Source organism: Acartia tonsa, chromosome 2 (genome assembly GCF_053477335.1).
Source record: "Acartia tonsa isolate MP-2025a chromosome 2, ASM5347733v1, whole genome shotgun sequence".
Lineage (NCBI taxonomy): Eukaryota > Metazoa > Arthropoda > Copepoda > Calanoida > Acartiidae > Acartia > Acartia tonsa.
In genome coordinates this window covers 42,315,457-42,341,938 of record NC_137261.1, presented here as the reverse complement: position 1 = coordinate 42,341,938, position 26,482 = coordinate 42,315,457, and the positions used below count along the sequence as shown (strand labels likewise).

Here is a 26,482-nt window from a genome sequence, read left to right as displayed (position 1 = left end):
AAAAATGTGGGCAGGGGGTGTTGAGACTAATTGTGTGACAATAATATCATGTGGAGTCATAATCCTACTTTCTGGAATAATTACACCAGGTTTACATATTATTAGTAGCCTAGCTACTCTATAGTCATTGTATATTCGTTAGTACGTCATCTTTTTAAATAGAGGAATCTAAATGTATAAGACAATAGCCAATAAATTGATGTACTACTACATCCCCAATGAATTTACACAAAATTAACCCTTCTGTAGATTACATAGATTACAACTAGTGGTTGAAATGTTTGGACGCTCAACTTAATGAACCAACTAATCAAAGTTCAATAAGTCACCAAAGTTGTTAAGCCAACAAATAAGAATTGTTATTATAAAACTTTGAGGACAAGTGTATTAATCAGCTAATATGTCCCCGCTTTAAATGACTTTTTTATTCCTGTTTCTTCATATAGCAAGAATGCAAACATCCATAAATGTAAAGCGTCACAAATCAGACAGTCAGACATACAACTTAGCCTCGCTTTTAAAAATAATTTTGTCTTTTAGTAGTCCTATATACCAAGCAACAGAATGTCAGTATGTATATGAAGCCCCTAGAGGTGTAGTATTAGCGACGATAACGTTATTTCATTAATTTTTATGTTGAAAAGAAGGATGGATTAATCTGGCATTGTAAACTACCTTCCTGATAATGTTAAAATATTATTTGCATCTGAAATATCCATAATTTTTTAAAGTTAATTTTTTATATAGTTGAAAGCAGTGGCCCAGAATTTATCTACCCCATAGATAATATAACAGTGGCAGCTGGCAGAGATGCAACCTTCACCTGTGTTGTCAATAAACTACAAGGACACAAGGTAATATCAACACAACACGCGGCACTAGCGCAAGTGGTGAAATGTCGGCTTTCTATCGGGTTTTAAGTCTAAACACCAACATGTCATACTGAAGACGTTAAAGAATAGTACCTATCGGAACTATATGTAATGTGTATGAAAACTATAGTAAGATGAACAGGTACAACTCATAAGTATGCACAGTTAGGACTTTCTGAAAAAAGATTGTACAATCAAACAACTGGTTTTCTGTTGGGTGATTCTTTACATAATACTATTAAATTATTAAAATTTATATTTTTGAATATAACTTATACATATGTATTGATGTAATTATTATATAATAGATTCGATGCTAAATCACAAATAAATCTATAAAACAAAGGGGGAAAAAATATGACATGAAAAATACATTAATTATTAGTTTCGAAAAATGTATTGTGACAAATATTTTGTAAAGAATTTGTTATTTTGAATGCATCGCTAGATTGTAGAACAAGGAAATGAGATAAAATTTGATATGATGAAAGTTGTATTGAAATTCTAGGGTTGTTCTTTATTACTACAGGGGCTAGAGACATATATTCTAAGTAATCATTGTTTGTGTATTAATTCTAGGGTTGTTATTTATTACTAGAGGGGATAGAGATATATATTCTAGGTAATCATTGTTTGTGTATTAATTCTAGGGTTGTTATTTATTACTAGAGGGGATAGAGACATATATTCTAGGTAATCATTGTTTGTGTATTGATTCTAGGGTTGTTATTTATTACTAGAGGGGATAGAGATATATATTCTAGGTAATCATTGTTTGTGTATTCATTCTAGGGTTTGTATTTATACTAGTGGAGATAGAGACATATATTCCAGGTAATCATTGTGTACTAATTCTATTGTTGTTCTTTATTACTAGAGGGAATAGAGACATATATTCTAGTTAATCATTGTTTTTGTATTAATTCTAAGGTTGTTATTTATTACTAGAGGCGATAGAGACATATATTCTAGGTAATTATTGTTTGTCTATTGATTCTAAGGTTGTTATTTATTACTTGAAGGGATAGAGACATATTTTCTAGGTAATCATGTATTATTGTGTATTAATTCTAAGGTTTTATTTATTACTAGAGGGGATAGAGACATATATTCTAGGGTTGGTCCGGATATCCGGTGTGGCCGGATATCCGGCCATTTTCAATATCCGGCCGGATACCGGATATTGAAACTATCCGGCCGGATATCCGGCTATATAATCTTTTATATTTTTCAACAAAAATCTCTGTTTTTTTTTAAATCTTAAATGGCTGTAATTTTCTTATTATTGAAGCTAAAAGAACAATTTTTTCTGAATATGTTTATCTTTATGTTTTTTGTTTATATTAGAAATCTCAAAACATAAGTTTTGGCGGTGGCAGCAGTACTTGACAGCTGCCAGCCGCAAACCGACGGTTGGCAGGTAAACGGCAACGGATTTTATGAAATTGTAATATGCCATGAAGATATATAAAAAATTTGAAATCTTCAAGTAAAAAATTGTGGTACAGGAACCGTTGAAAGATTTCTGGAGACCTGGAGGTTCAGGACTTGCAGGATTTTACCTGGAACCTGAAATCGACTTGAATACCTATATTATATTATATGAGGATGTACGACTATGGGATATTTTAGTATTAGATAACATAAAATGCTTTGTTTAAGTAAAAAAATAGTTTTACTTTTTACCTGAATGACCTTACCAGATTTGCTGGCATCCTGTGCCCGCCAGGAAGGAGGTATAAAAAAAATTTCAACTCTCAGTTATGTGTCATATCCAAATTTCGAAAGTATCTCAGTTATAGCCCTCTACCTCTTATACGTTGGCGTTGGCCGGATATCCGGTATCCGGTATCCGGCCAAAAAAATATCCGGCCCAACTCTAATATATTCTAGTTAATCATTATTTGTGCATTAATTCTAGTGTTGTTATTACTAGAGGGGATAGAGACATATATTCTAGGTAATCATTGTTTGTGTATTAATTCTAGGGTTGTTATTTTTTACTAGAGGGGCTAGAGACATATATTCTAGGTAATCATTGTGTACTAATTCTATTGTTGTTCTTTATTACTAGAGGGGATAGAGACATATATTCTAGGTAATCATTGTTTGTCTATTTATTCTAGGGTTGTTCATTATTACTAGTGGGGATAGAGACATATATTCTAGGTAATCATTGTTTGTGTATTTATTCTAGGGTTGTTCTTTATTACTTGAGGGAATAGAGACATATATTCTAGGTAATCATTGTTTGTGTATTAATTCTAGGGTTGTTCATTATTACTAGAGGCGATAGAGACATATATTCTAGGTAATCATTGTTTGTGTATTAATTCTAGGGTTGTTCATTATTACTAGAGGCGATAGAGACATATATTATAGTCAATCATACATTATTTTGTATTAATTCTAGGGTTGTTCGTTATTATTAGAGGGGACATATATTCTAGGTAATCATATATTGTTAGTGTATAAATTCTAGGGTTGTTATGTATTATTAGAGGTTTAGAATAAAACATTAGATGGGATAATAAAATAAGGACTGAATTATTTTGGGACTTTCAAGATGATAATACTGGTTAATATAGTTAAAATCTCAGAATCTCCATCCCTTTTCCTCATTATTTTGAAAGACAAAGTTTCATAACAAAATGTTTTTTTTCACACTCTAGTTTTAGATTCTATATTATGCTACATTATATTTTCTTGGAGTATTTGAGAATAAAAATCGGACATACTGACAGAGTTAGTTATAGAGTAGGCTTATTTTAACAAAAAAAATATGGAGTTTGCATTATAAAAAAGATAATTAATTACATTTCCCGATAACGTTATACACAACGGGTATACTGTAAAAGTGAGTTAAGGTAAACAAGGATGAAAACATCCATAAGAAGCATAGCACAAAAAAATCATAGATGAAGTAACGGACAAAGTGGAAAAAGAGTAGATGTTTTGTATTTTTGTGAAAAAAAATCATTTTTTGGAAAATGCAAATCCAAAACCCTTAAAGTTAAAAGGTGCTACATTGACATCTGAAGAGAGAAAACATGCTCGGAACAATTTGTTATGCCTGAATAAATATAAAAAATTCATATTTTGTTTATGAGTTAACCTCTTATATGCTCTTATTATGTATTACATGTCTTTTGTAGTATGGCCGATAGACAAACGGTTCAAGTCATATAAACTTGATGCTCATTGTTTTGGAATCTAAACAAAAATAATTAGCCGTATATCATGTTTTTTCATTTAGTTGAGGGTATAGACATTTCGACCACTAATTGCGGGATAAGTTTGTGTATTATCATTGCGGATGTACAACAATTTATCGGCCATTTTCTCATCCCTTTAGATCCCTGGAATGTACTATTTATATATATTTTAATCTTGGAATGACCCAGAGAAACATTATCAGTGACAGGAACAAATAATTTGATAAATAGTTTTTTTTGTACAATTTTCGGGGTTCGGCAGCAGCTGTGTTTTTCAAATCAGCTGCAAAACTTAATTGTTCTGCATCCACACTACTCTAAAACTGCGAAACTTTCCACCCCTAAGGTTATTTACAGCTGCAGCAGCTAACATACATGTTTTCCCAATAATTTTAATTTAGACCGGCAGAAAAGTTTGCGGATCCCGATTAGGTTAGGTTAAGTAATCGCTAGAAAAGCCTAGACGAGTACATCGTAGGTATAGGTCTCAGTGGTTGCTAGAAATGTATTTTTGATTTCCTAAAATATATTTCAAAGACGGCAAAAAAACATCAATGGGGAATTCCATTTTTATGAGAAACCAAATCTGAATCCGTGGATATTTTCTTGATATTTGCATCAATCTTGTGGCTAGAAAGTCAACACTATGCCAAATAAATGAAAAAAGGTTAATTCTAAGTAAATAAAGAATTATATTTTGTATTTAACAAATACTAAGCCCCTACCCTTTAGGGCTTTTCTTCTCGTGTTAAGCGTGATTCTCATCATTAATTATGATAAAAATCAATGATATTTGTAAAAAAAAAAATAACAATTCAATAATCACTATGTTGCATCGACACTTAGTTCCATTAGTTGTGTACTACTAGTATACATTTTTTTTCTTCTGAAGTACATATCATGAACATCATTCAGCGTAGCTACTAGAATATTATATCTACCATATAAAACTATTTTAGTAATGACATAGTTAACAATGTTCTATGTTTAACTGGAGATAATATTATTGCAAAGGAGGTATAAAATTCCATGTTATTCTAGGTAGCATGGCTCAGATCAGATTCTAAAGCAATTCTGGCGATTCACAATCATATGGTCACCAACAATCAGAGGTAAAAACCATTTTATAGTTTTGCAGTTCTTTATATTTTGTCTTTTTCTTTTTTATATTACTAACGGCTACGCCCAAGAGATCTCTAGGTGCACTTGAAGTGGAGGGGGGGGGGGGAAGCTGATCCCGTCCCATTTTTATTTTTAGTTTCAACAAACATCCCCACCCGCTCTCCAACTTTACATACATCGAAAAGTACCTAGAGGATAAGGGTATGACTCAGCAAAGATGATCCAAAGATAAAGATGGGTAAAATAAACTCCTCAGGTCCTATTAAAAACATTGCAAGTAAATTTTCAAAGCTTGAAATTCTGATAGGTTTATTTTAATTGTTGTACTGTCCTTAGAGAGCATATTAGCTTCTATTTTTGTACCTTACTAAAATAAAGAAAAATATTGCACATATATTGAAACAGATGTATATATATTTATATACATAAAATGTAAGTGTTAAAAAAAGTTTCAACAAATTTACATAAAAAAAGTTAGATTCAGGTGCATTGCATAGTATCTTCAATTTTATACACATTCTACTTTTTTGTTGCTTTTTATTTTAAATAAGATTTAATTCTTTTTTAAAAAACATTGAAATGTCTCAACAGCCAAAAGCATTTAAAAATTAATTTGATTACTCTTTAGATATCTATAAAGTAATGCTTAGGCACAGAAAAGGGTAAAATAAGTATAGGACGTTATATTTTTTTCCGAATTACAATTTTTAGTAGCACAGCTATAATATAATTTTATTTGTCTGTATGTCCATCCGTCAATCCATAACGCTATGGGAGTAATGTGATTTTCTTAGCTGTTTATAGTTTATAGTTTATACCTTGTTTTGTCCGTCTGTTTGTTTCCAATCCTACATCAACATATATACTTAATTTTTTTTAAGTTTCGTGATTTTCTTTGATTGTTTGATCATCCACGTCTCTACTTATAGATGTTGCCATCCTTATTTTTTATATTTGTAGGATGTCAGTTAGTCACAATGGTCATAACACTTGGCAACTTCATATCCAAGCGGTCAAGAGAAATGACAGCGGTCACTACATGTGTCAAATCAACACCGAGCCGATGGTCAGCCAAATCGGCATGTTAGAGGTAAGAAATAATAACCCCTTATTAAATACTAGAAGCTGTGCTCCTAGCATCTAGGGGCTCTGTATTCAAAGGTGTATAGATGGCACAAAAAAATAACCTAAAACTATCGCGAGACTTAAATCTAAAAACGAAATAGCTTAAAACCATTATAGGACCCCTGTAAAAAAAAGATAATTCTATCAGTTCAGTAGATATTGAGATCTTAAGCTTCAGACAAAGAAAACCGTACTACTTTATATACTAGGATATTAGAGGGAAGAATTGAGATGTAGAGCTGCTGTACATTTAAAATTCTTTTCTTGTAATAATTAGACTTTGCTATTTTTATGTACATTCTTCTCTTATTTCCCTTTCCGTTTCTTTTATATCCATCTCTTTTTTGGAAAACCTTATAAGTTCATATTTTTAAGCATTGGGGAGATGTTTACACCTCCTTACAAGGTTGAAACCCACCCCCATTTCGACAAGCCCCACCGCACCCCCCCCCCCCCCCCTCAAAAAATAAACACTAACAAACAGTAATTATAAACAAAAAAAATAACTTATTATATTATTCCATTTCTTTTATTTTGCCCTCTCTCTCTATCTATCTATCTCTCTCACTCTTTCTCTCTCTCTCTCTCTTACTTTTTGTTTTGTTGGTTTATCGCTTTACTCTCTTCACCCTTCTCTTTTTGATATGTTCTCTACAATTTTTTTAGTAAATCTGAATTGGATCAAGTTTGTTATGCCACGACATCATTTGTATTATTTAAGGCTAGATATAGGGGCATTTATGTGTAGTAAGTTTATTTTGTGCCTACCGTAAGGGATTAAAATTGTACATATAATTTTACTATTTGCTAATTTATCTTTCTTTGTGTGTCAAAATAAAATCTAATCCAATCTAATCTAATTTACATTTTTTCTTCAATCCAAACAAACATAAAACAAGTCATGGCCGGGACTCAGTGGTTTAGAAATAGGTTTGAGGGAGAGCACCAAACTCTTGATTAATAAATCAAACTCGATACTGTATATTTATAATTCTCAGGTTGTAGAGGCACCTGACATATTGTACAATGAGACCTCAAATGATACCATCACCATGGAGAGTGCTAATGTCAACCTTATGTGTGTTGCAAGGTGAATTCATTTACACCAAGTCAGAGATCTAAAGGGATAAGATAATGGCTGATAAATTATTCTCTTATGATAAAAGAATATATCACAATAATATTTTTTTATTCAAATAATGAATATTCTTTAAGTATGATGGGATTCAATGATAGCTAGAAGTGTGACATATTTAAAGACATTAAAATTTACCTGCTATGTTGGAATGGGATATGGAAATACAATGTGTTGTTTCACAAACAGGCGCAACAGTTTGGACAGTGGGTTGCAGTTACAGTAAATAGTTGGGTTGATTATTACTATTGTATATATACTACAAGAGCTTGTCCCAAGTTAATGTTAACCATCTAATGTTATTATTATGAATATATGCTCCAATTTCATTAGAATTGACAAAAAAAGTAAAAATATTATTCACAATACATGGAATCAAAAACATAAAAATATTCTTTAGTAGGACAGCTATTATATAACTGTACAAAAAGATAAATTTATGGGCGATCTACAAAAATCAGGTTTTTTAAATGTCTAACCACTGCGGGGGGCTTATTTGTACATTCATATCTTAACCTACCCCTAATTTGTATAGAAATTCTGAACCAAATTAATATTTTAACTCTCCGACATTTGGGACTCCTGCGTTTGTAATGGAACCTAAAAAGTATGTCTTACATAGGGGGATATATTACTTTCTAAAAGTCGAAATCTTTTTTTATTAAATAAATATACAAACTGACGAAAAATCTAAAGTTGCTATTACTGCGCTACTTTTGGACATAACTGTCCTCATTGTTTTAGAGGTTATCCTGAACCCACAATAATATGGAAGAGAGAAGACAAACAAAATATTGTTTTGAGAGATGGTACAGGCACTATTCATAGAGGTGAATATTTTTAGTTTTGAGAGATGGTACAGGCACTATTCATAGAGGTGAATATTTTTAGTTTTGAGAGATGGTACAGGGACTATTCATAGAGGTGAACATTTTTAGTTTTGAGAGTTGGTACAGGGACTATTCATAGAGGTGAATATTTTTAGTTTTGAGTGATGGTACAGGGACTATTCATAGAGGTGAATATTTTTAGTTTTGAGAGATGGTACAGGCACTATTCATAGAGGTGAATATTTTTAGTTTAGAGATATGGTACAGGCACTATTCATAGAGGTGAATATTTTTAGTTTTGAGAGATGGCACAGGCACTATTCATAGAGGTGAATATTTTTAGTTTTGAGAGATGGCACAGGCACTATTCATAGAGGTGAATATTTTTAGTTTTGAGAGATGGTGCAGGCACTATTCATAGAGGTGAATATTTTTTGTTTTGATAGATGGTACAGGCACTATTCATAGAGGTGAATATTTTTAGCTTTGAGAGATGGTACAAAGATTTTTTAACTAGACTATGTTCGTACAGCCATTGTAAAGTCTGTATTATGTAAGTACTGTACTAAGTGAGTCTTTGCCCGTGGTTTTTAAGGCCGTTGTCTCCATAACTACGAATATTTATCTGTTATTGGAATTTTTAAAAGCGAAGCTCTTCTATAATTAGGGTCGGTTTTTCGAAAAGCGTAGCTTTTTTCGTTAATTTTGACATGTTAGAATTGTCCTATCGATTTCAAACTTTGTTTGGTGATTCCTGTAGTAGTTTGGTACGATTTAAAAACGAAGCAACTATATAATCGTTACCAGAATGTCCGTACGTTCATTTTAAACATGTTTACTTTTAGCTTTTTTTAAAACAAATGTTTATGTGATATTATTATCCGATTGTTCTAATATGTATTGGCTGGAAGAATTTTATATATTATAATATCTATTAATAGAGGGTATCCAATTTTATCTGAATTTATTGTACACAGACACATTACTAAAATGGTTCTGAGTAGTATCCCCAAACTTTTAGATGAATGTCCATACAATCAAACTAATATTAATCAACTTTAAATAATAAGATTTTGGAGGATTTAGAAGTGCACAAAATAATATTCATTTTAGGATCGGTATTAACTGTTTGGAACTGGTAAAAAAGGCTATAATAAAACATTTGTTTATGGTTCTACATCATTCAAAGTCATCTAATATTGAAAACGCATGTTTACGCTCGTGAAGTACCAATAAATCAAAACTAATAAAAATAAATTGTTTATAAGACTATTTAGATTATGTCTATAATACCTTAATTTAGGCCAAAACAATAATAATTAATTATGACTTTAAAGCATATTTTTTAAACATTAGATTTGATAATCGCTGAATCTTAAAAAAAACTTGCTGGTTTATTGTAAAACTTTTTATAAGAAGAATGCACTTACCCTAAAACATTGAACATTGCCACTAAGTATCAATATAACTTACAAACTCACACACACACACACACACACACACACACACACAATATATATATACATTTGGGGGATAAAAAAAATCTTTCATTTAAAACCTTGCAGCTTTTTAGATCGACATTTTCATAAATTACAACAAAAAATCAAATAAGCAGAAAACAAATATCTTTTAAAATGTACTAATGTTTTTAACTCTTTTAAATCGTTATTCCTGTCCTTTGAGGTGAACCTAAGAAAATATTTTTGATAATTTTAAGTCCGGTGTCTGTACTTCAACATGATAAATCCTTGGGTCCCATACACATTAAATAAATGTCTGGTGAATGTTGAGGAGAAGTAAAATCATGCTTTTCAATAAGGAAGTTCATTTTGAGGATTCTAGAAGTGCTACCCCAAAAATCTGAAATACTGTTTATCCGTTTGTCATAATCTTAAAGTCAATTTGTCTTTTATTTTTTAAAATCCCCAATACCCCTTTTTTTTATCATTCTGCTTTCTTTAGCCTTGTTGTCTTTCTTAGATAATGTATCAAATTAGTGGCGTGAACAGGGTTTCGCCAATAGGTTGCGCTTCGCGCACCCCCATCACTATTTTTGACTTCTCCATTAAAACAAAATGGAGGTGTTGTAGGGTGATGTATTAGAAACTACAATGGGGGTGTTATTTTATCGTCAGGGGGATGTGAAACTTAGGTGTTGTTTTATTAATCAAAATAGCACCAAACCATTATATTTAGTTAATATTTTCTTTCATTCAAAGTAACACAACTTGTTATATGCTTGTAAGGAAAAATTCAAGTCGTCCAAATTAGAAAATGAAATGGGACGTTATTTATCAACTGTTCGACTATACTCACTTCTCAGACTTTCCCCGTGCTCTCTAGGTTGATATATTAGAGCAATTATAGAGTAGCCGCGTGCCATGCGCTCGCGCTGTTAAAAATAGTTTCATTATGAAGTTAAATTTATTGATTTATGTCAATTAAATAGCATTTTGCTATCATTTATGTCGACTATTTATATAGCATTATATTAAAGTGTCCATGTTTAAAGATATTCTAATGGTATTAAAATAAAAAAATATAAGATTAAAACCTTTAAGGATTTTTATTTTAATAATATTCTTAGGAAGTAGTTTATAATACGTTGATATACATGATTTTTCAGTATGACCAGCGGATATTTATCGGTTTCGAAGCCATACTGGAAAATGTTTTCTAAAATCTTTGCTACTAAATCCAGCTGAATCTAATATTTCTACGTCTGTTACTAGAAAAATTCTATGCACGTATTCTCACTATTTCTTTCCAAATTCACAGTTCTCAACACTTACCCAATCTGCTTTTTGTCACCCGCCCAAACGGACATCACATATATTCTTTACTAAAAAGTAAGAAATCGTACTCAAACAAAAATTTCAAAAAAAATTCATTATATGGTTTAATTGCAGCAACGCCCCTAGAGGAGGAGTTTCCTTACCAAAAATAGATATAAAACAAACACCCCAGGGACATAAAAGAAACATCACAGTACAGGAAAATATTAAGCTGTAAGGTGTTTGTCTATTTGTCTGTCTGTCTAACAACTAAGATTTATACAGCCATATTAAGTTTTTTTCAGGAGAGCTTTTCATAGAATTGGTCCTAAATTTATTTAATTTTAATGGTTTCGGGACAAAAGCAAGAAATGAATGTACAAATAAGCCCCCCGCAGAGATTAGGCAATTAAAAAACCTGTACTTTGGTTAAAAATAGGTTGGGTTATGTTAAGTGTCCACTCCGACATTTGTCACTCCTCCGTTTGTCCTAGGACCATTTTATTCACATGACACTGGGTTAAAATATACTAAAAGTAAATTGTACGTATGGATATTGCCCATATCATTATACAATACTATGGAATCAATGAAAAGGTTTAATTTTTATAGAATTAGAAAAACGTTTTTCCATTAATGCGTACTTTCAGACTTTTTTAATATTTTAGATTTATATTTTTTAGTAATTAACAGCATATTTTAACTTTTAATGATTTTCTATGATTATTCAGAGATCTAAGGGGATAAGACAATGGCCGATAAAAGGATGTGCATACCCAATGATGATACAAATAATTACCTCTTCTGTAGATTACAGTTAGTGGTTGAAATGTATGGACATTCAACTTAATAAACCAACCTATCAAAATTCACTTATGTTCCCAAAAGGGACAAAAAATTTATTACTCCCTTTTTGGCATTCGGAATATTTAGAAGAATGGACAATAAAAAAATTTTCGTCATTCCCTCCTCGAATAATATAATATTTTCCTAATGTTTTGAACAATACTGTTATTTGTCATAGTGTAACATAATAAATAGGTCATTGTACAATTTCAGGGAGGAGAAAGGGAGGGGACAATGGATCGAATATTCAATATTTTAGGGTCTCAAACCTTGAGTACCAGCTTAAAGTGTTTGAGAAGTATTTAGGCTGAATTTGGGGACTTTGGGTACTAGAGCATAATTGCCGCGAAATATGTTATGAATCTAGCAGAAAAAAGTAAAAAAATAATTAACACATTTTCCAGCAGACAAAACATTTATATAGTATAAAATTATTTCGGATGGTTCTAGGAATATTTATTTCCAAGAAAATGTTATTTTATGTCTAGAAACTCTACTGTGATATTTGTGTAATAAACAATCTAAGAACCCTTTGTGTTTTTTGAATTTTGTTGGAAGTTAATGATATCGGAGATGGGATGAAGAAGTTCCAAAGAGCGATTTTTCTAGTGATTATGATGTACTGTTCACATAATTTATAAGTGGATGTTTTTTTTTTCTTGGAACTCTTTCTCACTTTTAGTTTTCTAATTTATATGACCCTGTACACTTTACAATTTTCTTTAGATTTTCTCGATAAATCTGGTTTTCATGGCCATTCTTAGATTTAATTAATTGCCCATGGTCCCCTCCCTTCCTCCCTGACAATATTCCTATTTTTAATATCATTGGTTGACATCATTAAATAGATTTCCATATGAAATTTTAACAATGATGACAATATTCATCTAAGTTATGAACGTTATGAACCTACTTACTTCTCTTTTTAAACCTATAATGAATTATTTAGAACTATCATTTAAAAATTCATCAAATTCGTTAACTTAATATCGACCGATAATGACATTAAAACTATTAACTTACTATATGTTGTAATAATGACGACAAAGGAAAGATTCTACAAGTCAAAAAAATCAATTTGAAAAGGGTGTAATGATGTTTTATTTACAAAAGTTTAGAAGATCAAACGAGCAAAGCAATTCTTTAGAGCCTAGTAATGGTAAGACTTGGTGAAGCAATAAAATACAAACTAATTAAGGACCAAACATTGTTGGATTCATTAAAAAAATTTTAAATTCAATTTAACATAATCATCCTTGTTTTAAGAGATCCTTCTGTTTGTCTGTACCGAAGGATCTCGCTTACCACTGAACCGATCGGGTTCTCCTTAACATGGTAGCTTTTCATAGGTCATGGAAAGGTTTATAACTATTTTGGGAAGGGTATCACCACCCCTTTAAGAGAAATCGCACCTAGAAGAAATCCCCCCTCCAAAAAAAAACTCAAATAAAAAACTGAGTTGTTGTGATCGCCCCCCCCCCCCCAATTTTTTTATAACTTTTTTTGAAATCTAAATTTTAAAAAAAGTGTTTTTCTCTAGGGGCGTATCCGCTGGTATGATCCTATGGTTGTAACTAGAAGTAAGGTTTTCTCTTGTTATTATCTTCTAACTCTCTCTCAGTTCAACAACAGTGAAAGGAACATGTATTCAGTGACATTAAATTCACGTTAAAATGTTCCTGGGAACGGTTATCTTCAAAAAATCTATGAATTTTAAAGGCTACTGACGAACGGCTTAACGTACATGTTATTATCGTTATTAGTTGCTTGAGAAGGCCGATAAATAATCTGTAATAGCCCAGATCCAATTATGCTCAGGGAAAGCTTGACTGGAAAAAAACACGCGTAAGATAAGTCGTTTTTTGCGCATTTATGTGCGTTATTAAGTAATGGCTATTCCCGATAATTTGTAGTCCTTCTTATGGCAATTAAATTTAATGTATAGATTCAGCCATTTTGCAGATAGCAACCTTTTAAGTTCATCGATTTTTGTAGACAATCGATCCCAGAATCATTTTACCGTGAACTGCACTAATGTTTTAGATAAGCCTCTTTCCCTGGTTGAACAATGGAAAGACAAAGTTTTTAGATAATAGTTTGTACGAGGTACTGAGATATCATTTTCCTTCTGGTTTAAATAGGGAGTTGTGAAAATAATTTTTATGTAAATAAAATCTGACTTACTCAGATACATAAAATTACCCTTGTCTTTAAATTCAAGTACACCCTTAGTGGCAAAGGGATTGAGGGAGTGAAAAGCGACCATCTCAAATTTTTATTTAAACTTTTTAAACAGATTTAAAGGGGGATGAAAAGGTGCTACCCTTCCCAAAAATAGGAAAAAACTCATCCATTACCTATAATAATATACTCTGAGAAGGAGAGTCATATCAGTCCAGCAGGAAGCGAAATCTTTTGGTAGAATTTGCTTAAAATTTTTTTTTAATTCTTAGCTTTGTTACTTATGTATGCTGTCGTCCTTGTTTTATGTTTTAATAATAACTCTTTTTTATGATATGCTTTTTCTTTCTATTTTGAAAAAAAATGGTCTAGGTGGGGAGAAGGGGGACATTTGAATGTTGTAAGATATTGAGATTAATTCAACCACACTCACTTCTCACTCTTACAAATTATATTTCATTTCTTAGATATAGAACCTCAACAAGTAGCAGACTTGGAAGAAAAGTTACCCTTACTTTTCTTTGATATTTTGTAGCGAAGCTACTCTACAACCAGGACAAATACGACCACAATTCTTCTAAAAAAGACAATTACGTAAAATGACTTAAAGTTCGTTATTAGTTGACGAATTTTTAAAAATTCATAAACAAAAATAGATTAAAATTAAATTACCTATTTCTGTAGACTGCAGTAGAGGTATTTTTAAAAGCGAAGCTTTTCTATAATAAGGGTAGGTCCGTCTGTAATGTATAGCTCTTTTATTGTTAAATTAGGCATGTTAGAATTGTCTCATGGATTTCAAACTTGGCATAGTGATTTGTAATAGTTAGAAAGCATAGCTATTCTATAACCGTTATCAGAATGTCCGTACGTTTAATTAAACATGTTGATTTTTAACTTTAAGCAATAGCATGTATATAATCAAGATCTAAAAAGTAAGAATATCCTCTGCAACAAATTTACTTAAAACTTTGTTGATGTTTATTTGTCCACCGTTTCAGAGGTTTGTTTTTATGGCTGTTGTCATCATTGATAAACAATACAGAAGACAAATTTCAATTGTTTTATGATAAAAAAATCTTTTGAAAAAAATAGATTTGCATTTTATAATTATCATTTGGCTTAATATATTCAATTCTTTATTTGAACATTATAATATTTATTAAAAGATGTCATCAATTGTTTTATATTAACAAAATGTTTAAACCCAAATAAATTTGTACTTTTTATGTTCAGTTAAGGCTGACATACTAATAATATATTCAATACCTTTTTTGGATCATTATGATATTTTTTAAAAACAACACCACTTCATATGTTTTCATCAATAATATTAATATTTTCCATCGCAAAGTAAGAGAGACATTTAATATTATAAATTATACCTTCATGTGTCAAAGAGATGGAGTGAAAATGGGGATACAGGGTGTCGCAAAATTTATACAAAATAAAATGTAGAATAAATGTATTTAATATGAAACAATTGATCAATTGTAAATAACTAAATTCTTTATTAAAAACCTACCCTTTTATAAACACCGTCATCAAAAATTTTTGCTTTTTATTAGTTTTTAGGTTTAGGTTAAGACAACTAGCTGGTTTTTAAAAGTTTTAATTGTTAGTTCCTCTAAGATCGCCGAGCCCTTATAGTTTTTATTAGTTTTTAAAAAATATATATTAAACTTACATGCTATTTGTGATTTGAAAACACTTTAAAGCCTTTTTAAAGAAAGACATATGGTATTTTTTAATAAACTAAAACAAATACATTATGATTGATTTTGCACTTTATTCTTATTTTTGTGCTACCCTGTTTTAAGAACAGGTATTTACTATTTATTAGAGTAAACAATATTCTATGCTGCGGTAAAAAGCCATCAATATTATGGGGGTAATTTATCCACATAAAATTTATCCATATAAAATTGTGTTTTCCTGAGTAAGTGAGGTAATAATTGCCCTTCTCAATTTAGCTTTATAGTAAAGATTCGGGGATATATAAATGGCACAATAGTTATTTAACGCATCGTATTCTGGACAGATTTCTACGGATTCAATTCTAACCAGAGGTGGATTCTTAAAAAAAATTTGCCCCACTAATCGCTTAGTGGGGCAAAATTGTTTTCGTGAAAAATCCAACAAAATCACATTGAAAATCTACAAAAATTAAACAAAATCATAGAAGGGTTATAAGATTTTATTTAATTTTTGTAGATTTTTTATGTGATTTTGGAGGATTTTTCACGAAAACAATTTTGCCCCACTAAGCGATTATTGGGGCAAATTTTTTTAAAGATTCCACCTCAGTTTTATGAGTTTCATGTTAATTTTCATGGAAAATTGTCTTTAATACGGTGCTATACTCTATTTTTCAGTGTGACTAAGAACCGGTTCTAATCCAGTATATTTTTTAAAAAATGGGTGTAAAATTGGAAAGTAAAATATAATATTGTAATGATTATATTATCAGCTTGACTTTAGCAACGTGTTTGATTTAAAATCTAATTTAGTATTCTTCCCATCATACAAGATACTAGAGCAGAAGAAAATTTTAGTATCAAAGGTTTTTGTTAACGATTTTTTAATTGCCAAAATTAAAATGAGGCATAAATTTGGTTAGCTTAAAATTACTGTGTTAAATTAACCTTCTTTATTTTGAATATTTCCATAAGAGCTTGCATCTTTAACAACTTATTTTTATAGAATTAATTTATTGAGTACTGCATTTTCAGTGAAGCTTAGATTTTCCTGGAATGGTTTATTCAGTGTTTTGCCCTTCCAAGGATGCTCAAGGGGAATTGGGGAAAAGTGGTATTTACCCCCCCCCCCCCACCCCTAACGAATTTGACGAAAATTGTCAATTGGCGCTGATCTATTTATTTTGAAAATTCTAGAACTTATTTGTCTCGAGCATTAAATTTGCATAAAATTTGTATACAAATGAAAACATGAAGCAGAATTGTAAACATCTAGTTCCGATAAAATAAGATGATTCAAATCAATATCCCTTCAACCTATTTAGGATCATCGTCAACCCCACTATATCTTAGGGTAGCACTTATAGTGACTAATAAAAAATACGTCATACAATACCAATGACCAATGACAGGCAGTATACATTGTAATTGTAATGCTATACTGGCCTATCATTGGTCATTTGTATTGTATTTTTATTAGGCTTTATAAGCTGCTTCTGTTTTAGGTTAGTTAGAAAATAAACAAGTTTTAACAATAACATTTTTGTCCATTTTTAGTGCAGCTCTAGGAAAAAGAACAAGCATGAAGCCTAGTAAAATAAATTATCCAATTGAGCTATTTTACTAACGCGTCTGTTTGGTTCCGTCAATCGTACGTTCACTAATCATACAATAACTGCACTTCTTAAATCTAAAATAAAAGTTTGCCTGGGTTTATAAGTGGTACAATAAACAATTCAAGGGATTTTACAGGATTCAGATCACAAAACTTGAAAATGTAATAAATTTTTGTATTGAAGTATAGTCAACTAAATATACTTTTCTTTGGATAAAAGTCTTTTTTAAAAAAGACACAAATTCACAGTTATATTTTTGGAATTCAAATTTTAGTTAGGGACAAATATATCATCTATCGATAAATCCCAAAACACATATGGGAAAAAACAGTCATTTCCGAGAAATTGTTGTCAAAAGAAAAAATCAATAAGGTTTATTTCTTTCTGCATATTATTATAGAGTTGCTACGCTTTTTAATTTTTACCTAATAAGTGTAAAAGTATGGACAGACCGACTCTAAAATAAGAAAATCTTCGTTTTTAACCCTTAACGGTCGGGGGGGGGGGGCGTTGAACGTCACCCCCTCCGGTTTTTTCTATCTCATTTTCTGTTTGTGAAAGGTAAAGATCCCAAACTGCGTGACTTTTTAAGTATGGGTATGATACATAACTGAGAGTTGAAATTTTTGGAATATCTCCATCCTGGCGGGCACAGGATGCCAGCAAACTTGGCAGGGTCATCCAGGTAAAGAGCAAAAATATTTTTTTTTACTAAAACAAAGCATTTTATCATACCAAAATACTAAAATATCCTCTAGTAGTACATCCTTTTATGAAATACAGGTGTTCAAATCACTTTCAGGTTCCAGGTCTGATCCTGCAGGTCCTAATCCTCAAGGTCTCCAGGTCTTTAAAAGGCTCCTGTGGTCTCAATTTTTGACTTACAGACTTCAAATTTTAAACTTAAGCTTTTCTTACATGTCTACATAACGTATTAAAATTTCATAAAGATCCGCCGCCGTTTTCTCGCCGACCGCTGACTGCGGCGGCTGGCAGCTGCCAAGTACAGCTGCGGCCGCTGATATTTATATTTTGATATTTCTAATGTAAGATTTACATAAAGATAAACATTTTCTGGAAAAAAATTGTTCTTTTAGCTTCAAAAATAAGAAAATTACAGCCGTTTGAAATGTCTAAGTAAAAAAAGACCTAAAAACAAGGTTGTTAAATAAAAGGGTGAAGACTTATAAAAGGTCGGAAATTCATTATCAAACAGGTGACTTGCACAAAAACAAATAGCCCTCTAGCTCTAATAGAAACTGAGATAATAGGGGGGCGTTGAACGCCCCCCTCCTCCCCCCCTCCTCCCCCCCTCCTCCCCCCCTCCTCCCCCCCTCCCCCCGACCGATTAAGGTGCGGCAAGGGGCCCGACTGTAAAGGGTTAAATGCTAAATTAATTATATCTTTTTAACAGTGTCAAGTGTTGAAGGGAGTGAGCTGTCGTTGACAAGATTAACTAGAGGAGATGCAGGTAAGTACGTCACAAGGATAATTATGTACATAAGTAGCGCAGCAACAACAAGATTAACTAGAGGAGATGCTGGTAAGTACGTCACAAGGATAATTATGTACATAAGTAGCGCAGCAACAACAAGATTAACCAGAGGAGATGCTGGTAAGTACGTCACAAGGATAATTATGTCAATAATTAGCTAGTTAATAAGTTGCACCTGTTTATAGGCCAATGCAATTTCCATGCTATTACAACTGATGTCATGCACATGATATAGCAGCAGTAGGCAACATAGTTACGACTTTAGTATTACGACACAGTGTGGTTAAGATGCTAATGCAATACACTGACACTAAGCCGACGCATTAATAGTTTATTATATTTTCTTTTTTAATTTTAGGTGCTTATTTGTGCATTGCAAATAATGGAGTTCCAAGTCCTGTTTCTAAAAGAATTATGCTTCATGTACATTGTAAGCTTTTTAGTAGTGAAGCTACTCTATAATTCATTTTGTCTGTCCGTCCATCTGTCGGTAAACCTATAGGGAAAATGTGATTTTCTCGGCTGCTATTCAAGAGGTGTTTTTTGTGAAGATTCCCTTTAAATTTATTTCGTCCGACGGTCTGACAGTCATGCTACAAAATATAAATATTAAAAAAAATTACATAGGTGTTAAAGGTTCCGTGATTTATTTATTTATGCCTGTTTAACATCTGCTTTTTAAATCACTTTGTCCGTATTTGTGTTAAAGCTCCCCATTTGTTTAGTTCATCCAACGGTAGATGTAACCCATCACGTAGTCAGTGCAAGAGTCGGAACTAAGGTATATTTTATGTCAAGAATTTAAATAATAGAATAGATGCCACAGGTGTAAAATAACTTTATGCTAGCGGGGTGGGGACCCAGTGCCAACTTTCAATTAGGTCTTTGATTGCCATACAACAGCGTCGGAAAAATTAACACATCCAAGTCGCTACAAAAGAGCAAAAAGCACACCACTGCACTGGAACCAAGTAGTTGTCTGGGTTGTACATCTATTCATATACATTTATTCATTAAATATATGAAAACTTTTTTTAACAAAATACATCACCCATGAAAAAATCTCCTGGAGAGTTGTATGTAACCCTCTTAGGGCCTACAGAAGGTGTAAGTGGTCAATAAATATTTTCAGAAATCAAAATTTGGCATATTGTAGACATCAAAATATGGCTAATGTCTCTAAAAATGTTTTTATAAAGAGTAAAAAGATGACTTGCTTAGATTTTTTACAGAAGCCTACTAATTAAAAAAATTGTAATTGTAAACTTTTTTAGGTATATCTTGAGTGTACCGTGCAAGCATCTCCTAAACCAATAAACTTCTGGTCAAAAATACTTCCCACAGGTAAATATAAACATTAGTGATATTTTGTGGGGGGGGGGGGTTGAGGGGGAGGATAACTTTTTTAGGGACGATATCTCTTGAGAAAGTGGAGATACCCTCCCTCAAAACAGTTATATATCCTCCGTGGACCTGTAAGTAACATCACTGTAAAGGAGAATCATATCGGTTCAGCGGTTAGCAGGATCCGTAACTAAAGAATATATTTTAATACTTTATATAAAAGGATAGTCAAAAGGTAAATAGGTTTTGAATTCCTTTTCCAGTATGGCTTCGAAACTGATAGATATCCACTGTATTAGAACCGGTTCTCATCCAAACTCGGAAACAAAACTGGAATTAGTCTTTCTAATTTAACTATACGCGGAAACCTGTTTACTAGAATAAATAATTATTATATATTGAACTGAACAATACTGTAATCTGATTTTCAAACTATCTATTTAGGAGAGGAAGTAAATATATTATCAGGGGGAAGATTTAAAACTAAGGAAGAAACTTTGAATCCTTACACAATGAAAATGTTTCTTACTATTGAAGCCAAGTAAGTTATTTATCTATCTATTTGTTGTATCATAATTATCTTTTACATCTTCAGGAATTTAAGGGATAAGACTATAGAAAATAAACCCTTTTAATGATTAGAATTATTAGAGAAAAATTTTAAACTCTAATATGTACCAAACAATCAAGTTGCAAGTCTCTAAAGTTTTGACCATCGAAATAAGAACGTGTTTTTAAAACTTTAGTTACCAGTATATTTCACAGTCAAATGTTTGTTTTCAACAACCAACCATTTGATTGCACTTCCTTTGTTTGGAAGTCTTAACTGTTAATGGGTTGCACTTTTTTTTGGGTCAATGTATACCCTAACCTCTAACTATTTGCATGTCGCGCATCTTACATAGGAGCAGTAGGAAGATGCTGTGAGTATTGGTTTAAAAAATATGACGTAACAAATAAAATTAGCCAATGAGAGTCCACTACGCATGCCGCCATTGGTCAATAACGGCCTCTCATTGGCTAATTTTTTTTGTTACGTCATATTTTTTAAACCAATACTCACAGCATCCAGTAGGAACCTTAAAACGTCTTTAATTAAGACGCATTATCGGGCTGAGATTCGAACCTATCAATTTCCCGACAAAAAGCGGATGCGCTACTCGTCACACAAGAGTCACACGTTAGAAATATAGAATAATTAGACAATAAAATAATCCTATTTTTTGTAGGGGAAAAGATTTTGGAAATTATGCCTGCAAGGCTAGAAATAGCCTCGGAGAAGCCGAAGCAAGAGTTCAACTTCATGGTAACAATTTAGCTTTTAAACTTTTTATTAAAAATATGTTTTTATGTCATTTTAAAAATATCTCAGAGGTATAATGTTTATTTTTTTCAAGTGGAAGCTTATGAAGATAGATATTTTGAAATAAATTGAAAATAAGGGTTTTTTTTTGGGGGGGGGGTTTCTTTTTTTATTGCTTTGGACAGAGAAGTTTAGGTTATATTAGGTACTCAGGCATTAACCCTGCAAGAAACCACCCCCCCCCTTATTTTCAATTTATTTTAAAAGTATGAGGGATGTTAGGGGGGGGGGGCGCTTAGCTACTCGATTTGTAAAAGAAAAAGAAGGCATATTATTTTTGTATTAGATTGCATAGAATAATAAATTTTTAAGCTTTGAAATTATTATTGAATAAGGAAAAATAAAAATCTAATTTTCTAGTTTCGCAGCTTATGTTGGAAAATACATCAGATTCTTACGGTACAATTTGTATTGTATTTTTTATTCTGTATCAAAAACTTTGGCGGTTTCCCTCAAAGTGCCTAGTCGAGCATAGAACCCCCCTTCCTTATTTTGAAAAGGGGTGGGGGGGGGGTAGAGCTTAATAGGCACTTTGAGGGAAAGCACCTAAATTTTAATTCTTGGAATTATAATAACCTATTATGAAAATAACTATAATTTAGCCACTACTAGATTTCATTATTCATAATCATCCTTTTTTAAAGATATCTTTTGAATCATGGAAAGAAAACGAAGTAGCGGGTATCGTCGTTTTTTTTACAGTAGCTTTTGATTAGGTTATTTTAGGTTAGGGTAGGGCCCCTGCAGAGGCTAGAAAGAGGAGAAAAGCAACTTTGAAAATACGACGAAGCCCACTACTTCATTTTCTTTACAAGATCCCAAAAATGTTTTAGAAACAAGGATAGAGCTGAGCCCGACCATAATTGATTATTTTGATGAAGAAGAATTTTTTACAACTGACGCCACGACAAAAATGAAAAAGAGGCGCAGACAGAAAAGTAAAAACCATGGCAGGTGAGCAACAAATATGTAAATTATGCCCAAAAGCAACGCCTAGTTGGTCTTTTGTAGCAACGCCTTGACAGGTATCCAAAGGTATAATACAATGACCGATAAATTAATGTAGATACACAAAATCACCCCATCTGTAGATTAAAATTAGTGGTTTGAACGTTTGAACTTAATTAAAACTAATCAAAATTCACTAAAGTCCCCAAGGTTGTTAAGAAAACGTTATTATTAAAAATTGGGGACTAATGTAATAAACAGCCCATTGTACTCTCTCTCTCTCTCTCTCTGGATCATTGTATTTTTAACTTATTTTACACTTCACCATCAACAATGCTGACCGTTTTCGGTCTTGTTCAAATGCACTTTTAACTTCTTGTGTTACTAAAGTTATTTATTTTTCAAGGAATGAACAATTTGAAGAGGATTTTAAGGATCAAAATCAACTTATAAGTTATGAGGTAGTAATTAAGTTATAAAACTATTTTTGAAAATTGATTAACAGAGTTTTTAAAAACGAAGCTTTTCTGTAATTAGGATCGGTTTTTCCGTCCGTAAAGGATAGCCTTTAACGTTAATTTAGGCACGTTAGAATTTCTGTAATAGTAAGATACGATTTAGAAAGCAGAGCAACAATATAATCTCAGCCTTGTTTATATGATCTTTTTGTCATTAACCGCATGATCCATAGTATTGGGAATATTAAGGGTTTAGTGAATTTCATATCAGCTTTGAATGGATGAAAATTTTAAATTTATGACAATAAATGTAGATTTTGAAATTAATGTAATTCAAAGTTTGTACTTTTTACACATTATCACTCACATGAAACAAAAAGTTAAAAAAAATATATTTCAGTTCCTCTTGCAAATATAACTTGCAAATTTTAAATGTTTAGAATCACGAGCAAATAGACATAATCTATTCATCAGAGTCAACACACGCAGAGATTACTACTCAAACAAATTTAAACAGGTAATATTATATTTCACAAAATATATATACAGGGTGGGGCAAATAAGACCAGACAAACTTTAAACGGCCAAAACTACTTGACCAATCAGGACGTTTGACCCCACTATAAAAAGCTTAGGTAATTACCTTTAAGCACAAAAAAATCTTTGGACGAAGATGGGCTCGTACTCCGAGCTGGCCGCGATTATGTTCAACAAGGCAGATTCAAAATGCGCCAGTGGAATAATCTGTATTCTCAACTAGGGCCCACTAAATCGGATCTCAGCCCATCTGTAGATGAGGTAGAGTTATGCAACTTGCTGTGGATACTGTTAGATACATAAATAAGACAGGGCCTGTGGGCGGTTCAGGGGGCGGGTGAAGGCGGTGATTGAGGCTGGCAGCGATTTTATTGAATAATCTAATAGTCATATACCTATTTTGCTTGCCAGATTTTAAAATTCAATAAAATCTTTAAAATTGACGATTTTATGTTCATTTGTTTATAAGTTTGAATTTGTCCGGTCTTATTTGCCCCAACCTGTATATACATACATTATGGACAAAAAGTTATTTTAAAGACTTATCTATAAATTATTTATAGATTTTCAAACAATGTCTTAGAAATAATAAAGAAAATCTTGTGATTTAATAACTCTACACAACTTATTATATTGTTAACAGATTTATTTTTTTTATTTTTAGGTTTGAAATACCCTGGCAACAAATTGGTAACAAAAGTGGCAAAATAAGCTCCACTTTTTTCTTATTATTACCCTATTTATGTGTAAGAAATTTTTATTAAGACTTTGTTATTTATTTTACAGTAGAGCAATACATTTAGCAAACAATCTAACATATCAGTTTAACTATGCATAAATGAATTACACATTTCTTTTACTCATCATAAACCTAAGACATATGATAAAATACCTCTAACCTAATGTGACTTATGCCTTAAAATAGCATAATATTAATCAAAAGAAACTTTCCCTAATCAGTTTTGTAATTTTAGAGACCTTAGCTTCAGGTTTATATTATTACCGTCTTACTGCATTGCTTTGTAATCATATACAACAGAAGGAATTAGTTTTAAAATGTTAGTGTTGCTCTACTTTTAAATTCAAATAATCATTTAAACAGGGTCATATATTAAACATGTAAGAATAACATGTATAAACCCTAATGTTGTAGTGTTAAATTCATGAAGAAAAGAAATAGTTTATGTAAACCATAGATAACTATAGATCTTAGTCAGGTAGATAATTGTACTTGACTCAACATGGCGGAAAACTTACTTATTTGAATTCTATAGTAACTTGGTAACTAATAGAATAAACAGTATTTTTAACATATTGGAAAAATATTAAATTTAGCAAATTTTGTTTTCAGCACTTCACTTTGTAAGCCTAAAGTTTTATTTTAGTTTTCAGCTGTTGTATACATTCTATAGTTTTCTATGGTAATAAATATCCCTTTATAAAACTTGTATATTGGAGCTTTCAATAATGTAAAACTTTTATTTAAAGATTTTGATTAAGATTGAAGAATATATTATTAATAATTAACTTTTTAACAAAGACCATTAACGGTCACAACATGCTAAGATACAGAGTGTGGGTAACGAAGATTTATGGAACACGCATAGACAAATGTATTTGCTCAATTTCATGTTTATTTATTATGTAAAATTCAGATTTTGTAATAATCTTAATCGAAATTTTTAATTATGTGATTTATAGAAATATATAATATAAACAACATACAACCCTAGATGTGAGCAAGGGGTGTCAACACCCTCCTAAAACAAGAAAACGGCAAGGTCTTCCCTTTTCCCATGGCAAAAACCTGTGCTCGCCACTAAATCAACTTTTATTTTATTCTTTGGTTTTATTAGAACCCTTTGTTAATATGTTAATATTTTGAATTCTTGGTTTATAATAAAAGATTTATTTTCGTTCCATTCAAATCCCTATGCTATGAATATTATTGTTCACTCTTTGTTTTTACTCGATTGGCATCATAATTTTAATGCTTTTAGCCCAATAATTTTATATAATGAAAAAAAGTGTTATTGCTGTTATAACCTAAAATATCTATAATTTGTTAGTCTTCCTATATTTTTCTTTTTCTAATAATAGTTAATTACTTTGGTATTCATGATTTTTCAGTATGGCTGAGAACCGGTTCTAATCCAGCGGATACTAATCAGTTTCGAAGCCATATCGCGCGGAAAATAATGATGTTGTTCATACTAAAAAAGTACCAAATGCTTTGTTAAGTTCAAAATGATCGTAATGTTAGCTATTTTGATAACTTCAAATTCCCGTTCATTTTTAAAAACGAAGCTTTTCTATAATTAGGGTAAGTCTGTACGTCCTTCCGTACGTAACGGATAGCTCTTTTCGTTAATTTAGGCATGTTTATCTTATCGATTTCAAACTTTGCATGATAATTCCTATAAGAGTTAGGTACGAGTAAGAAAGAGAAGCAACTCTATAATCGTTACCAGAAAGTCCTTACGTCAATTTTAAACATGTTGATTCTTTACTTTTTTATTAACAAATTTTTATGTGATCTAATCATCCGATTGATCTGATTTTTGGTATGTTGATTCCTGGGACAACAAAGTATAATGTTATAAGCGAAGCAACTTTATAATCAAGTCCTAAAAATGTAAGTATGTTCATAAACATTATCCTGTATCAAGCAGTTTTTCAACAACTTTACTTACAATTTTGCTTCGACTCTGATACATTTATATTCTGATTATTCAGTTCTGACACTTAATGTCCGTTTGTCCTACCGTTTCAGTGCTTTGCTTTTATGGATGTTGTCATCCTTGTTTTATTATAAATATTTTGACTAGTTGGTGTATATTAATGTGTAAATATGTATATTTTATCAGACAACCTTTACCCTTAATTATAATACAAGGTATCCAAATCTAATAAATCATAACTTA

The 26,482-nt window shown here is 31.5% G+C and overlaps 1 protein-coding gene across 2 annotated transcripts; it reads left to right on the top strand.

Annotated features, from left to right (window-relative positions):
* LOC145311901 (igLON family member 5-like) lies at positions 1-26,482 on the top strand. Of its 2 annotated transcripts, XM_080150934.1 has the most exons (17): positions 1-89; positions 748-854; positions 5,129-5,199; positions 6,170-6,299; positions 7,333-7,424; positions 8,214-8,299; positions 18,828-18,884; positions 19,267-19,338; positions 19,634-19,689; positions 20,183-20,252; positions 20,697-20,793; positions 21,482-21,558; positions 21,976-22,014; positions 22,449-22,569; positions 22,970-23,024; positions 23,462-23,538; positions 24,223-26,482. In XM_080150934.1, exons 1-17 carry the CDS (start codon positions 5-7, stop codon positions 24,320-24,322), a joined length of 1,392 nt encoding a protein of 463 aa, XP_080007060.1. In that variant the 5' UTR covers positions 1-4; the 3' UTR covers positions 24,323-26,482. The 2 variants fall into 2 exon arrangements, with proteins under 2 accessions (XP_080007060.1, XP_080007062.1); XM_080150936.1 differs by lacking the exon at positions 21,976-22,014.